The sequence below is a fragment of the Onychostruthus taczanowskii genome, unplaced genomic scaffold (assembly GCF_017590055.1).
Source record: "Onychostruthus taczanowskii isolate IOZ18803 unplaced genomic scaffold, ASM1759005v1 scaffold20, whole genome shotgun sequence".
Lineage (NCBI taxonomy): Eukaryota > Metazoa > Chordata > Aves > Passeriformes > Passeridae > Onychostruthus > Onychostruthus taczanowskii.
Window position 1 is genome coordinate 7,301,148 of NW_024499240.1, and position 17,844 is coordinate 7,318,991.

Here is a 17,844-nt window from a genome sequence, read left to right on the forward strand (position 1 = left end):
GCTATTAGCATATAAATTAATATTTTGCAATTTATGCTCTGTGAATTAAAGTAAATAAAATATGTAGGAGCAATCCTCAGGTTCATGAACAAAATAACAATTATGGTTTTAAACTTAAGTTTATGGGCTAGATTCTCTTCAGTTTTGTGGCTGTTCTGCCACAGTCTCTCTCATGATGAAAACCAGAACTTTGGAAGCAAACCAAGAATGCCTTATTGGGAATTTTAACATTTTTATGGACACACACACGCCCTCTTTTCTTTTTTTTTTTTCCTCACAGAGAATCCAGTGAGTTTTAATCTTGAGAGACCCAAGCACTAAGAAATCATGTTATCTCCAAGTAAGGCTTCTGTTGGAAGCAACAGGAGAATGGCAGAGAAATGTCTATGCAAAGTGGAATCTGTATTGTTTTGCCTCCTGGATGTTTTGTCTCAGGTTTTATAGGTTTGATTCTTTTCATTTTTCTTTTTAAATTGTGAAGAATGAGACATCCAAATGTACATATACACATTTCCAGAACATATAAACCTGCTGAAAGTTAAGGAACGATGAGTCAGATATTGGGAAAGAGACTTCCATGAAATCACAGAAGTTGATCATTTCAACAAAACTGGTGCTGCTGATATGGTCTGATTTAGCAAAAGAGAAACAGAACATAATAGCTTAGAATCAGAACCTATTAGATGAGACTACTGAAGGGAATTTTAACTGGATGTAAACATCGTATACATGTTCTCCATTTAGTCTTAATCTTTCCTGTTCAACATTTATTCTTTCAACTCTGTTAATAATAACACATCTGTTTCCTAATCCATAAATATTTGAAGTGGGGCCCTTTTCAAAACGTGTATTCTGGGATTTTTTTAAGTAGTAGGGTGATCCCAATTACTAAATTTAATGGAACAAATGTAATTCAGTTATGAATATGCTAGAGTACATTCTATCAAATCAAAGTATTTTGCATGTCTTTTTCCCTACAGCCCTGAAGACCACACACCAGTTTTTGTCACTGTAATTCTGAACATTAAAAGAGCTTCAAAATTTTTCTAAAAATTACTGTTTTCTCTTTCAACAAATCTATTCCAAATGCTGTTTAAAGTACCATCTGCCTTACTAAATGTCAAATTGTTGGTTTGGGCTTTTTTAACCCTGATAGCATTGCTAAGTCAAAACCAATTCCCTGAAATACTGAGCTGGATTACATTCCTTTTCCTGTAGCATCAGAAGTACTGTATGTAAACTGATCACTCTGCCAGATTTTGTCCTTACTTACACCTGCGAATCTTCAACATATTAAGCTGACAGAAGAATTTGACCAGAATATTTTGATTATAACTTGCAATAAATATACTGGGAAGAAAACAATTAAGTTCAACAGCAAAGTGGTAATTAAAACCTAGAATGAGTTTTACAGAAGAACATGGGATAATACCAGAATGGACAGTTATTCCATAAATTATCTTCTACAAGTTGATAGGTTCATCTCTACTGATTCCAAAGATGTACTTAGTATGAATCATGTGACTCTTGCCTTAAGCAGGACTAGTTTCATGATTGAATCACTACTCTTTCAAGAATTTTCACCTGACCTTCACAAAAATTTAATTTTTAATTGGGTTAGTCTAATCAGCAAAATTACCCATATCAAGTATGGATATCTGTCAGGATTTATTTTCATTTTTTTTACAATAATAAAAAAGAAATAGGGAAACAATTCAAACTGCCTCTTACCCATCTTCACACACTAAGGTATAATTCATTATCAAATGCTAAGTGGAAAAGAATTACTATAAACAATATTTCCAAAACTGAGAATCAATCTTAGAAAAACTTTTTACGAGTGGATTTAGTGACTTAAGACTATGTAATCACTGACAAGTGTTAACAACTTACTATAAGTCACAAATCATCATGGCTGAAAAATGCACAGCCAGGAAGAATTATAATATTGCAGTCCCTTATCACAGCTCATAGTATTGAGGAAAAAGTAGTCATTTTGAACTTAATTTTTTGATAGAATATTCATTAATCAATGCTGAATTTTGCAAGGACCACAGGCATAGACCATGAAATAAGGAGTATTTGTTCCCAATATATTTGGATGACAAGCATTCTTTAACAGTTTATGCATAATAAATTTTTCCAATCTGATTTGACTTGATAGTAAAATGTTATTTGAAAGTTTTTCTTACAAAAATGGGAGTTTCTTTCAAAGATAGGAATTACTCTGGGTTTTTTTTTTTTGTCCACTCTTTAATATTTATTTTTGAATATTAGGAGAAAAATAATCAGCTTCTTCCTGTCATCAGGGTGTAGGAACTCAGCTAATTCTCAATTGCTCAAACAGGACACAGCAACTTGTTCCAAGAACACCCAAATGTTGCATCAGTGACAATAAGGATGAGGCACTTTGCATAAAAAAGGAAAGCAAAACCACCTCTCTCTAGGATTTGGGTATTTTGGTTGGTTTTGGGTGTTTGGTGGGTTTTTCCATAATTCTATTCTTCATACTTTTCAAAATCCACACAATGCAGTGTATTAGCTACATTCTCCATATATTGTACTGAATTCCCTCACACTCATTGGATGTTTTTAATGATTGGGTAAGCACATAGTCATTGGTATTAAATCAAATACTTGATCCCATCCAAACCATGTTTGTTCTTTCAGATCTCAAGTTTATGCAATCCCCCCAAAAATTAAATAGAGATGTTACTGTCCATAGCTTCAAGGATGTTAGAGGAATTCATTTGTCTACATATATAAAGTCAACCTACCTTATAAAAATATTAAAACATTTATTTTTAGTTGACTTCAGACTTCTCTCAGTGTCAAACACCTACAATTAAAATTATTCAGTTCTTTCATGCAAGCCTGTCACTCAGTGTCCAAATGCTACCATTCCTACAATCTGCTCTTTGGAATGCCAAAACCTGATTTTAGAACTGTTACTTAACTAAGATATTCCTAGACCAAGACAAGCTGTTTTAATCCTACAATCTGTTTCAATCCTGGTGTCATTCTCAATGCAACTCACATCAATTAAGGTTCAATTTAAATGTTTGTGGAATATCTGCTTCAGACTTAGAAGAGGCTTGCTTTTGTTCACAGCTGTTATAAAATAATCATACTTTTCACAACACTGGACAATTAAAAAAATGAATTGACATTCCTTCATATTTAGCAGTTACTGAGGGCTATAGACTTTTTTCACTTGCTGATGTATAAAGTAGAAAAAAATTGTGCCTTCCCTGCTGCTGTCAGAAGCATATTTTTCCTGGGAAGAAGCCTAATTTCCAGAGAATTATAGAATATCCTGAATTGGAAGGAACCGAAAAGGATCATTGAAGATCTGCTACACTGACAAAGGCTGAATATATTTTTTCCTATGTGAAGTTTAACCCAACCACCATACTGCAACAGGAGGCACAGACAGCTACATCAGCTGTTGTATCTGAACTGTGATGACTTGAGGAATTTTTTGTGGTTTTATCACATCTTACCTTCAGCTTGGATAGGAGGAATTCATGATCTTGAAGTAGTTTTTTAGTCTCATCTTGGTTGCTGCCAATTTCTAATATATTTGGTGTTGACTCAGCTAGCTGAAGCTTCACCCATTTTCCAGACTGTAATAAGCAAACAATTACAGCCTTCAGAAATACAAGGTTTCTGTCATTTATTTACTCACACAGATTCTCAGCTCACACATGCTTTCCATGGTCATAGCAGCACAGGGACCATACACACAGTGAAGTCACAGAGAATACAGTATGAACTTCATTTGAAACAGGTAACAAAATCCCAGACTAGTGTTATCCAGAAGGTGCTCCAATGTTGATTTTGCCCATGAAGAGTAAAATTATCACAATGAGCCAAAATTTTTTCTCTGACTCATCTCCTCTTTCAGCTGAAGATGACACAGATAGTTAAGTGAATTTGGTGGGTGAGTGGGGCAGGCAGAAGTAAAAAGTGTATTACAGGAGATGCCAAAAACTATAGCCTCAGATCTTATTTCTACTGCATAGGTCCCGTGTACATCTGTAGTGAATATATGCAACAAGAGTGGCAGCAGGGACATTTAATAAATAGCTTTTGGGACAGGGACCAAAGGATGCCGATAAGGACCGAAGCCATGATGTCACTGTGATGCCACTGTCATGGTTCCACAGCACAGAGAGGGAAAATAAATGACCATCAACCTGAGTCTCCTTGCAATGAAATTACTCCCCTGCAACAGCAGACCACCTCACAGGAAGGATGAAAACTGACCTCAAAAAAACCTTCCCACAACTCAACTGAGGTAATTCACATCCTGAATAATCACCTGAATTAGGTGACAACTCAACTCATTGTCACCTTATTCTGTGTCACAAACAGACTCTAATGGCTGAGGCTAGCACGTTTTCCAGGTTGACTGGAGAATGAAAAATCAAACTGTCAATGAATTCCAGCTGAGGTTCATTACTAGCATCCAGATTTACTCCCAATGCTGAATTTTATGCCAACAGAAGGTGTGGATTCCAGCTCACAAAACAGGCCTTTCGGTGCTTATAAGCACAACTGTATGCACACGAGGGCTTACTGAAACATGCAGCTGTGGATTCATGGCTTTCAAAAATAACTGCTCGTTATTAAGTTTAGACTATTTTTTCCCAAAAAGTACGTCATCTGTGGAGTTTGTAGAGCCACTTATTGTGTAAAATTATTGCTGAGTACAGGTTAAAGTAACTCAAGGAAGCTTAACTGCAATCATCGTGCTTTAAACACATTATTATGCCACTCTTCATTTAACTCTTTTTAAACAGAGTAAGAGGAACTCCTTCCAAGACCCAACATATTTTGACCAAACTATTTATCCTATTGGAAAAAAACTGCTGGTAACCCAAAAGCCATCAAGAGTAATTGTGAACAGAAACAAGTGTTAACTTCCAAGTCTATTAGATATTGACTAACCAAATGGCCTTGCTATATCATTTTATGCTAGCTACTCATTTGCCCAGAATATTTAAAAGCGTTAATCACGGAGTAGCAGAAAGACAAGAGCAGACATGCCAGCAGTTGCTGCCTTACCTTAAGCACAGCTATAACAATACTGGCATCCCCAGCCTGCACAGCAACTGAGCTGACTGTTGTTGTAGAAGGCTTCTGCTCCAAGCTGGCTTCATCTGACATCGTGTTTCACAAAGGGACTGCATACATCAGAGCAGACTCGAGCCGTTCTCACAGGGTCCACTGCTCATTTCAGAAAGCACCAGAGTCGCTTGGATTCATTCAGTGAAACGGCTCAGCTAACACTGATTAGTCTGCCAAAAGGAAAGAACAGGAGGTTAAAAATAGACAACTCCATTGAGTTTATCATTCTTGAGAGAGATTTGACACACCCCTAGTTGGTAGCATTAAGCTGCCTGCTCTTTTTTGTCACCATCTGAAGTGTGAAGGGCTTCTTCCATGGACATCACCTGACATCAGTTAACCAAATTTTAAAAAGTTCTCAAATTACAACAGCTAGAAAAGAAATTATCATTGATCCTATACTGACAAACCCAATGTTACAAGGTTTCGAACATGCAACCATCAAATCTACATTTTCACATTATACCAGTAAACCATTTTCTCGCTTACTGGCTACCAAATATATATGTTCAACATGATTCTTCTGCTGAATCAAAGTCTTTAAACAGGATAAGCATGTGTATATATATGAAATGCTAAATCAAAACAAGGGATTTTTAATCCAAAAATACTTAAAGGTATAGTGACCATTACAATCACAGAAGAAAACCAAGCACTTTGAATTCTTAAGGACTATTTTATTCCCAAGATTAAGATAATTTACCTGCTTTTGAATTTAATCTTAAATTGTTTCCAGGGTCTTCATTTTGTTCTAAATGAGCATAAGGAAGATCTCTCTAATAGATGCTTAAACACTGCTTAAGTTTTTTATTCAGTGTGAGGAATTATTAGACACATTTAGATTATAATACTGGTTTGACATATTAATTTTATTGCCATTAGTCCAGAGCATGCCACAAGTAGCCCACACTATGGGACAGCAGCTGCTGAGTTTCCTTCCACAGAACAGCTGAGAAAGTGACACTGGTGTTTAGGCTTGCAGGTCACTCTGGAAAAACAATTCCACCCAAGAAACTACATGCATAAGTATTCTCTAAGCATCTGCTTGTTTGGTTTGTTTAAAAATATGTAGCATTAAATACACTTTTATATAAACTAGATTTCTCATTACATACAAGAACATGCACGCCTGCAATGGAACCAAGATCTGGAAGCAAATTCTAAAATAGTTTAGATTAGAAGAAACTTAAGGTAGTTACAGGGAATTTCCATTTATGTGTCAAGGTGGGATTTTACTTTTTGTTTGTTCATTTCTCCCTCCCTCCAATTATTAGCAGATTATATTCTTAATCTGAGCACCACCTTCAAACCATGAGTTTCAAACAGGACGTGAAGAAGCCGTTTATTGTGGTTTGTGCTGAACAAAATGAGCTTGGAAAAGCGAAATTCATCCCTTGCACCAAAACACAACCATGAACCCCCAAGCTTCCAACCAAAGAACAAATATCACACAGTTTCTGAAACTCTTTCTAACACCTGTAAGAGACCCAGGGACCCTGCCACTGAAATATTAGACAGATCTTCTTGGCAGAACAAAAATTTGGTAATTAATCCCAACACAAAACCTGGGAGACAGAAGTCCTACAGAACATTTCAGGATAGAAACATAAGAGAGCCCTATTTTGGATTGAAGATAGATCCATTCTACAAAACCTGCTAAATACTCCAGCTTTCAAAAAAACATTCCAGAAGACAAGCAACTTTGGTTTTTTTTACACTGCAGGAAGGACTGCTCTTGGAGGACAAACAGCACTTGGCTGTTGGAAAAACTAATTAGGAAAACACAGGAAAACCACTTTTTACTTTTACAAAAGGAGTTACAAACCAATTTTGGTATTATGTCCTTGAGTTTTTGTTCTCTCAGAAGAGCATTCTAAGTGTATTTTTTCATGGCACAAGTTGGGCCAATCCATCATCTCCCAGGGGTAGCCAGACATAAGAGCTGTTTTTCACTCAAGTTAAATGAGGTATCATTTTTCATAGTGCTGACAGCTGGAAATAAGGGAAAAATGCCACACTCAAGAAGTTGACTATAAGCAAATTTGGTAACAACAGAGACAAGTGATTCAGAATGTCTGATAACAAATGCATGGATATTGTATTTATTCATCTTATGGTAAGCATAGAAGGTAGAGACAGGCAGAGTAGTGGCAGAGAAAAGTTATCAAGGAATCAAAACACTTCTTAGAACATAACCCTAGGAGGAAAAAAAGAGGATTTTGGCATTGCACAATGAGCAGTTTCAGCTGTGTCCACAGGAGCAAAATTTAACAAGCACGCCTTTCTCTGTCTTGTTTACTTATCTGTCTGTTCCTCTGAAACAAACAAAAATTCTGGTAGCAGCCAGAAAAAGGTGGGCTATTTGTGTCAGGAGAGAGAAGTATTTTCCCTTAGCTACTGCTGCGTGAAAGAAGAGAGTAAGAATGACAAGAGGAAAGGAACATTCACCAGCTGTCCACAGGAAACAACAAAACTGAACAAAGGAACAAAGGAAACAATCTCAGGAAAACAGAGAAAAAGATCGAGTCTCTCTAGTGTAAATAATGTCACGTATTATCTGAAACAACTGTACATTAAAAGGATTTGAGAGGTAAATATTATAACGTTCACTTCATTTTTAACATATAGGGTGTCCAATCCACAGGTTTTCCTCATGTGCAGCAAGCAAAGTGTGTTAATCACAGTTTTGATTGTGATACATTGAAAAAGGGTCTAACTTTCTTGAAGATAAGTTTCTTTCTGTTGAGAGCTTTTAAGCTGCTGGTGCATTATTAAAATGCCTCTGAGAGAGACAAAGGTCACTCCCTGCAGCCTCGAAGCTACCAGGTGCTTCACTTGGACTGGTTTGTAAATGTAGTGGGTCTCTTCTTTCCTTGTCCCAGGCCTGGGGGAACAGGCATACACAGCAAAAAAGGGAAGGAAGCATCCCTCAGGCTTCTGGGCTTCATGAGGCTTGCAAAAAGGTGCTTGCATAAACACTGCTTCCACAGCCCCACCTGAAACAGGGACAAAGACATCAGTCCTCTCCAAGACTGTGCTTGTTGCTTCTTACTGTTCCTATGGTCTTACCTTTTCAGCAGGGACCATATCCAGGCATCATCAGGAATGAGGGCATGAAAGCAAGCAGTCTTGCAAGTTCTCTAGGCTCATAAAACAGTCATGAGGTCACATCAAGGGTGAGCACTGAGCAAAAGGTGGGTTTTCCTCCTGGAAGAGGTCTCTTTTTTTACCCTACACAGTTGAATAAGTTTCTAGGGTGAAAAACTGGTGGAAATTGTTACCCGTTACTCCTAAAACCCCAAACCAAGAATGACAAAAACCATCCTGGCAACAGTCAGGGGACACAGGCAGGAAACCGAGGTCAGACAGTACCTGGATGGCCTGTGGGGAACAGTAACTTGGAATATCATCTCTTTCTTAACACTGAAAGAAGTTTTCTTGCAGAGAGCTGCCCTGGAGAGAAGACTGACAGAAAACAGAAGGGAACAGTGGCCCTTGCACACTTTCCTCCTTTACTGAGGGCCAGAGGGACAGCACCAACAGCAGCTGGGCACAACCCAAATTCCTGCATCCAGAGGCAGGGCAAGGACCAGCACAGACTGCTCCACAGCCCCAGCAGGGCCCTGGGGTTGGGGAAGTCTGTCCCCCCACAAACCCAGACACAGGGGAGCAATGGGCACCCACGGGGGCCTGGCTCCCCCACAGCAGTGAGGGGTCACTGCAGGAGCTGGGAGCAGGGCAAGAGGGAGAGAAAGGACCAGCCAGGGTTAATGACATTAAGTTCAGTAGGTTGAGCTGCAGCACAGGCAGAAGATATTTCTGTGTCAGCTGAGAGCCCAGGAATTTAGGAAAAGGCAGCTCTAAAGCAGCCCAGGACCCTGCTGGCCCGAAAAGGAGGTTGTCCTCTCCTTGCCATGGAAAGGGAAAGCACAGGAGTCCCAGTAAAGGGCTAGGAAACAGCTGTGAGAAAGTGAAAAAGGGATAAAAGAGACAACCTTCTTTTCTCCAGCAAAAAGTTCCAAGAACACACTATAGTCTGTGTTGCCTGGAGTATTGTTTCAGCTCCAGAAAAAATAGTTCCAGATTAATTTTATTTTAAAACATCAAAGTATAGTGAAGAAATATATTCTTGTATATTCCCATTCTTCCTGTGCATCACCCCTAACAAAAACTTTTCTACTCTTTTTTCTTCATCACCTGTCCCAAATACACTTCATCCCACACTAAGAAATCAGCACGAAAAGGAAAAGCTAGCCAAAAAGCACCATCACACAAGGCAGAGAAACTGCCAATAAGAAAGTTATCCCTGTCACACTGAACATCTCTGTGAAAGAAAATAAAGCAACACTGCTAACTAAAACCAGCAGTGTATCAGAGATTAAGAAACACTGCTAATTCAGTGCAGTGGTAAGAGCAGAAAATCACTATTTGTTTGCTTCCAAGGAAACAACATTTAAAAAAACCCATACAGTAAACAGACATGGGGAGCAATGACAGCTGAAACATTTCAGTCCACTGGTCATCAATTTATCATGTTCTGCTCTTTCATCCTGAAGCTTTCTCTTCCCTGTATCCCTCTTTATGGATCTTAGAGAATTTCCACAAAGTTTACATGCTATTTGTACCTAGAACCTGTAAATAAGAAATAGTACCTAAACCTCTAGTATTTATTGAATCATAGAAAAATCCAGCAAATTTAACTAGGGTTAAATGTCACTTCAGCCTCCACATTAATTTTAAGAAAGCTCATATAACCTTTAAATTTAGAACGCCAGATTCGAAGTGTTATATAAACCAACACCATTCTAGCATCTGTTATTTAGAAAATTGTCTTCCAGTTCTTTACTAGTCTTACATACAAGATAAAGAGGTACACAGAACATAGGGACTGCTTGCATTTTTATTCATTAGGCTTGAATTCTAGAAGAGGGTATAACTGCCCTGTTTTCAGATATAAAGAAATAATAAATAATAATAATAATAGTAAGCTTGGCAGTAATGCACTCATCCAATCTGCTTCCTTCATATCTGGTTATCTTAGCACATGATTCAAGATGGGCAGCATAAAAAACTAAGGTGTTGGATTCTCCACATAAGAACTCCTGCAGCAAAACAAATTTCTTGCTCTGAGAATGGATTAACACATTAGTGCTTTCAGAAAGAAGTTCCTTTCCTTGTTAAAACTAATACCATGCAAAAAAAAAATTTCTTCAGATTCTTTACTTGCAGATAACCTTGAGGTAGTTTCATACAACAATAAACTAGAGGAAGAGGATAGAGAGTAATTTGAGGAAAGGAAGAGAAAGAGAGGGGAACACGGGCCCATGCAATAATTCTGAAGCAGCTCTGAGTGATTAACAGCTAATCTCAAAGTCAAGCTGTTTGAAGAGTTTTCTTCAAATTGGAAGATGTTAGTTACTTGCTGTGAGATTTTTTAGCAAATTTAATTTGATTTTGCTGTCAAAGACAATACACCTTTCCTCAAAGTGATAACTAAAGAAAAGACACAAGAACGAAGTGACTTGATGACTGCTCGAGTGTACATATAACGGCAAGATAGACAGTGAAAATTTTAACTTTTGATTGGGGTAAAAAAATCAAACAAAACAGAACAATTCACAAGTGTGAATTGCAAAAGGATCATGTCTTGTTCTCTCTCATGTTCCAGGTGAAGACATCAGCACATCTTCTTAAGTTTACTGCAGAAAGACAGTGAGGCTCTCCAGTTTCCACAGAATCAGCTGGAGAACAGACTTACCCCATCAGCACCCCTGGAGAAGCTCAACATTTCTGTCTCACTGGGTGTTGTCCAAAACAAATGCTGCACAGCCTGTGGAGCTCTACCCTGCTGAATGCGAAAGTGAAGCCGCTCTAGCAGCTCACAGGTGGCACAGGCACAAGTCAGCCCAGCTGAAAGGTTGTCAGCAAAGACGGTGGCCCAGGGTATTCAGCTCTGTCAGGAGGGTGAAGAGACATTAGAGGGTTCATTAGTCCGTTGTTGAGGCTCCAGCAGCAGCAGCAGCAGCAAGAGAAGAGTTTATTACACAGGATTACTATGTTCCCTTGCCCATGCATGTAAGGAAAGTCAACAGGACTTTTGTTACTGAATTCCTTGGGAGCATTTGAAATTCCTTCCTGATGTGGTGTGTTAGCACAGTGGAGTATGCACTCTGCACCAAATATAGACGTGAGACAGGCTACTCTTTCTCTCTGTAAAGAAGGAAGATTAAGATACAGATTGGTAATCTACATCGAAGTCTCAGGGCAGCTACAAACTACCACTAATAAGGTAACTTTTGGGGCACTTTGGCCCCATGCCTCTATTTTCTGTGTTTAACTTCCGTTTACATTTCAGCTGTATTAAAAGACTACTTCAGTTTAATCTTGTTCAATGTTTATACATAAATACAGATGTATGTACTAAACTTGTGAAATAAAAACGTCAGTTAAAAATCACACAGACTGCTCAGAGAGTTCAAGCAGTGTAACTGGGTTCTTAGGGCCATCTTTTAAGAGTGAAATTTGCAGCAGATGCAAATAGATCAGTATAAGCCATTCAATTAACAGGGGACTAATTAAATAGAGACAATCATGCAAACCACACCAAAACAAAAAAACCCATATTGTTGCTTGTTATAAGTAAAAATGAAACAGGCCCAATTCTAATAAAAATAAAAATAAAAATTTATTCGCGACCATGTTACAGTCCCGACAGCCAACAGTCAAACTGACAGCGCAAACCCCTGGGTGATAGGCTGGGTGAACATGGATTTGGCCTCTATCGCACCAAATCCCCCTCTGTCCACACTGGCTGCTCTGAGGGGACAGCTTTTATACTCTCTATTTTGCTCACGGCAAAGTTCCTTTGTTTCCTTTCAGAGTTCTTCATATTCAAGTTGGTTCTTTTCTTCAGTCTGAACTGCACAAAGCCTCGTCCGGGAATAGATCAATGCTTCTTCCCCAGTTCCCAGAATCCTGTATTCAGGTGGTAGGTGTTGATAGCCCTGGTTATCTCAGATGGGTATCTTTGTGGGCCATCATCTCTGGGCATCTCTGGATACATGCCACCTGAACGACCATCTCCTGCGAAGCCGAGGTTTCCTTTGTATGTAAAAGTCATGGTATTCCCTTGCCAGTCTGCTAAGGTTTCGCCATCCTGAGAATGAAATCCCTAGCCAGTTTAATTCATATACTTTATAGAAGTCTAGGTTTTATCGGCAAGAATTACTAACTGTATCCCTAACATTGCTATTGTTCGGAAAAGCTGAGTTACACAACATTCAGAAGGTTAAATTTAGAACACTACACAAATATGTTTCCCAGACACACTTGTAATAGAACATTACTTCACACCTCTGATATTTATCCAGAAAAGAAATATTCAGCAGGGCAGTTGCATTTTAGGTGTTAGAGAACCTTGAGGCTTTAGAATCCTTTTCAGAAAAGCAATTTATCAGTGGGGTTATAAATAGCGTGCTTTATTTTGTTTTAAGAAGATAAATCCATCCTGTATAACTGCTACTTGAAGGTTGACACTGCTGAGGATTCCTCCGTATGTTCTCATCTCACATTGCCCTCTTCCAGACCTTGATACCTCAATCACGGATCACATATCAGATCCTGTCCCTTTCAGGTAAGTACTGAATTGTGTCACATACTTAGGAGAAGAGATCTTGGAATTCCAGCCACTCCCACCCCAGTTTATTTGCCTGGAGCTCTGTTAAACAAATGGATGCTTGCCCCACGTACCAGGAGTGTGGCTACAGGGTATAAGGATACTCCCTTCCTCCTCCCCGGTTAGCTGACCCTCACTCTACAAAGGTAGGTGTATAACACTTCAGAATTCAAGACCCACATAAATCTAGGAAGCATTGCCTGCAATTTAAAAAAAAAAAAAAACAAAAGAAAACTCCCCAACTCCCACTCAGTACTGTTTAAACACTGAAGAGCAGTGAAGAGGGATTTGCATATTTCAGAACCATTGTTTGCCATCCATAGCAAAAACACCATCACCAAGAGTAGGTGATTTGTTCCTTGCTCTGGGTGCTCAAACTGGTTTGGATCAGAGTGCTGCTGTCTGCAGCAGCAGGTGGGCTCTCCTCTCCTCTTGAGCCTCACCTCAGCTGCAAAAGGAGAGGTTCAAGGGACACAAACTCAGTACCAGGACTTTATATAGATCAGTGTTCTTCATGCTGCTTCAAAGGGACACGACACCATGACGAGAGAGCTGCCTGCATGACAGTGTGTACTACAAGACAGCATGGTGTAGTCTGTAGTCCTGTGGGGACATCATCTAGAATGAGTGTATGCTTATCCTAGTAGAAAACTCTAAGACAATAAAGCCCCAAAGTGTTTTGGGTTGGTTTTTTTTTTTTTTTTTTTAACTCCTAGAGTGGCTTTTCTTATGGTCTGTTATAAATGGAAATTGTGAGTGAGCCAGGAATTATTCCTTCCCCCCTCACAAATATACAAGAATCCAAGGTGTTATCCTGTCTTTTCCCATGAGAGGACTCGATAGTCTATGAACCAGGACCATAAGGAATAGAGAGCTGTGTTAACTTGGTGTTTGCACATTTGGCTCACTTGGGCACCAGTATTGCAGAGGATCATTAGCGGGACATCACGCCATGATCAATATGATCAAGTGAAGCTGATTTACTACAAAAAGCAAGATATATTTATACTGTTTTCTACTGTTCACGCCTCAAGATAATACATGGTTAAATCTTTCTTACCCATGCATTTTAATATATTAGTTAATTTTAGTTAATCTTCCTTCTTCAGGTGTCTCGCTGTGGTTTTCTTGTCTGCCTTTACATCCTGAACTGTTTGCTTTCAAGCGTGTTCTTCTCCTTTCGTGTCCTTCAAGGGCATGGTGACCTTACTCAGTTTGTATGAAGTCTGGATTGTGCATATGCTGTATGTGTCCATTGTCCTACAAAAAACTCTCAACACTCCTGGATTACGTATCCTACACAGAGTCAGACCTGGGCAAGCGTACTCCAACAGGGGACTGCTACAGGAGGATTTCTGTCACAGCTGGGGGTACTGAAGGGACTCATTTCAAAAGCATAGCAGCCCATGCTCCCAGGCCAGAGACAGGTGTCACTTTTCCCCACCACTGCACCCAGTGCTGTAATACCACCAGAAGCCTCTCTTCCCCAGAGATATGCACAGAATATCACTACCTTTACCTGGCTGTAGCAGTGGTCTGCTAGCATGTCCTTGTTGGATTCGTCTGCAGATTCCAGGGCCAAGGACCTTGTCCTTGGTGCACACTTGTCAGAAGGTGCACACTCCTTTGGAATCTCCCATGCTGTGATCCCAGATCTGAAAGCCCATCTTGGCAGGGCATTCCCATCTGAGAGTCTGTTCAGGTTCCTTGTACAGGTTATGTGGATGTAATGCTGTATTCCTCTGCTTTGCCACATGTCCAGAATGTTTCTGTCAGGACAGAAGTATTTTCCTGTGAATTGCAGAATAAATCACTTTTGATCACTTTGTCTGATTTCTCAAACCAGCTGCTTCTGAAATACCAGTCCTCCAGTGAGCTCCACAGTCAGCTCCTTGATTAAGGATCCCCATTGCTTAATTACATCAAATTTCACACTTGAAAATAGACTTGCCTGGGACAATAATCACCATCTTTGTTTGAAAAAAGGACAAAAATTGAGAGTTAATGGTAGAGTGGATACAAGATGTGATAATTTCACATTGTGGAGACAAAGGGCGGACAAACATTATAGTTGAAATTGCAGTCAGAAAAAAAACTTGGGGCCCTCTGTATATAATGAGATTGGGGAAGAGAGGAAATACCAAACCAACTACAACTGTAAACTTCTTGCATCTTTCTAATGGCACAAAGGTTCTTGCTTAGTTTTTAACCTTAACACAATTGCAGTGTTAGAATTCAGGAGGCAGAGTCCTGTGGCATACATTCTCAGGCATCATTTGCCTCATGTTATGGTCTGAGAGCAGTTCTTTGCTCTCACTGACAGTAACAACATTGCTAGGATGCTGAGGTAAAACTCTCATAATGCAAAATAACTTCCAGATTGAGGTTTTGACTTGCCATATTTAAAATTCATGGATGTTTTTATGGAAAGTTTACAGGAGAATCATGGTGTCACTGCTGTGAGTTTTGCTCCACTGTGCTCCTGTCCTCTAATCTGCAGCTGACCATAACCAGCTGCTACTTTGATGCCATGAGGTAAAAGAGGTGTATATCAAGGAAGTTTAAAATAATAACAATTGCAATTGTTGTAATTTGCTACAGTAATTGCAAATCTCCATTGTTTCATATTTGTCTATTTTTGCACTGGTTGTTTAAAATTATGCAATATGTTTTACAGTACAATTCAGATTTTTAAAAAAATTCTTAAGTAATCCTTTCAAGTTGCATGATAGAATATTAGAATTTTTTTCAATTACACAATTCCTGTGGGCTATTTCTTTAGCTAAATCAAGAGAAAATTTATTTTTAACTATTTCACTACCTCCATTTTTTAACTCACAGAGCTTGAATGCAACTTAAGAATTTCCAGGAGAGAGTTGAAAGAGTGAAATCCACATTTTAATGAGGACTCCCAGAATTTGGCCTAAATTAACAGACACTTCTGAGGAGTCCTCTGTCTTCTTTTCATTACATGCAAGTCTTTTCAAAAGCAGAGGCAGATGATGTACTGTAAGTCATTCCTTGTCAATGCAGCAGGATCTGCAGTAACCAGGTTTCAGAACCTTGCTTTCAGTGTTCCCAGGATAAAAATATATTGCAAGAGTACTTGATGGGCTGTGTATCTTTTTTGTCCATTTGATCTGATATTTGATAATTATAGTGTAACTAAACTCCTTTCTCTATGTTAGTTCTCACTATGTGAATATTCCTTCTTTTTGCAGGGTGTTTGATTAACTGACTTCAAAGGATAAACTTGATCTTCCAAAACATTAAAGGCCACCTATTGAAACCAAAAGATTTCTATAAATATTTTCACAAAAAAATAAAAATGTGAAACACACCATTCACCAAAGAGTTTTCCCACATTTCTTTTTTTGTTTGTTACTGCTCTCCATGTCTCACTATTATATATAGAGGAAAACCCCATAATCTCAGTGTTCTAAGATGAAAATTATTTCAGCTGGGCTTTTTATATCCTCTGTGTGTGTGCACAATTTTCATTACTATAATGTCTTGCCACTCCTTAATATTGACGAGGTTTCCTTTCTAGCAAGACTGTGAAGAGGGGAATGCAGCTGCCACCCCCTCCCAACACACACTGGCAGTACCAACTATTTCATCCCAGAAGCAAACTCTTCTTTGGAAAACAATGAAGAAACTCTTTAAATGTCTGTTGGATCACTTGCAAAGTCTTTGAAGAAATTGCTGCTGCAGAAGAGAGTTTAGTGGTATAGACACATGGACATACCTCTGATAAAATCCAGATGACAAAGCAACACCTAGAAAGGAGGCAACAGCTAACAGTAAATACAAAATGACTCAATTAGTGCACATTTCTACCACCTGCAGGAACAAACACCCTGGCTTCTTCATGTGTGGCTGGTTCTGCAGAGGCAATGCACCATGAAATGCTGCCTGCAAACAGCAGCTACCTAAAAAATTGGCCACATGCTATGAGTGGAAATAAAACCCAGCAAGGCTCATTGAACATGTGGCTCACTGCAGCCTTTTGATGCCATTTCAAGCAAAGCACTAATATTAACCCTGGCTTACATGTCACAAATCACTGTGTTCCTTTGGATACATTAGTCCTGGGGAGGAGAGGAGGAAGGCCATGCTCTGAGAGGCACTGAGTGATACAAAACAGACAGTGAGCATCAGGTTCACATCATCACCACTGATATGTGGAGTGGCACTCAATGTGCTGAATACATTGCACAATCCTCACCCTGCTGAGCCCAGCTTGCAGTTATGTACCATCCAATAGAGGCACACAGAGCTGGATACAAAGGTTGAGAAAAAGAACAGGCAGCTCTTGGTACCAGTTTAGATATGGCTTGTTCCCAAGCCTCTGAAAGTCAGACTCGTATCACACAATCATATTAAATATCAAGTAACCATGCTGTAAGGCTTGTCTGTGAAAATGGCTGAGGCACCATTAAATCTACTCTCTTTCCTAGTAGTCTAAAAACCTTAAGGGGAGAATGGAATGTTAAAAGACTTATCACACATAAATCCTGGCACAGTATTTGAGAGAAACATTCTACTGGAGCTCAACAGCCCACTGGAACTCTGCAGCCTCTTATCCTGTGAGGCACAGGAATCATGAGCAATCCTGGCATGCCTGGAAATTCAGCAATGACAGTGGGAATATGTTTTCACCCAGCATCTGCAACTCATGCTAGGAGAGTAAACACAGGAAGCAGAAAACCCAAAACTGAGATGGCAACTCATTCACTGCAAACCAAGCATAGTGAACCATGCCTGAAAATTACACCTCTGAAATTAACACATTGACTGCCCCAGCCAAATGGAGAACACTAACAAATTAAAATCAGGGTTTTGATAGGCATTTGTTCATGCTTCATTCAGATAGAGAATGTCTCATGTTACAAGCCTTCTCTCAGTTTCTCCAAAAGTCTGTTCTTAGAGCTAAGATAATAAAATTGAGTGGAGAGGAAAGCTTAATTTATAGATTATTAGAATTAATATTTGGGGTAAAGTCTAGGAAAAGGCTCAAGAAGTTTTTAAGGCCC

General features: G+C 39.1%; 1 protein-coding gene across 5 annotated transcripts in view; it reads right to left on the reverse strand.

Annotated features, from left to right (window-relative positions):
- Positions 1-11,019, reverse strand: part of CCDC141 (coiled-coil domain containing 141) — a 62,150-nt gene extending 51,131 nt beyond the window's left edge. For 2 of the 5 annotated variants that reach the window (XM_041403709.1, XM_041403708.1), the window contains exons 1-3: positions 10,892-11,016; positions 5,071-5,303; positions 3,504-3,626 (exon numbers count right to left, since the gene is read on the reverse strand). In XM_041403709.1, coding sequence (XP_041259643.1) covers positions 3,504-3,626; positions 5,071-5,172 — 225 coding nt within the window. In that variant the 5' untranslated portion in view covers positions 5,173-5,303; positions 10,892-11,016. Of the gene's footprint in view, positions 1-3,503; positions 3,627-5,070; positions 5,304-10,891 lie in introns of all 5 variants that reach the window. The other 3 variants (XM_041403712.1, XM_041403711.1, XM_041403710.1) reach the window with 2 other exon arrangements.
- Between the last annotated feature and the right edge of the window lie 6,825 nt (positions 11,020-17,844).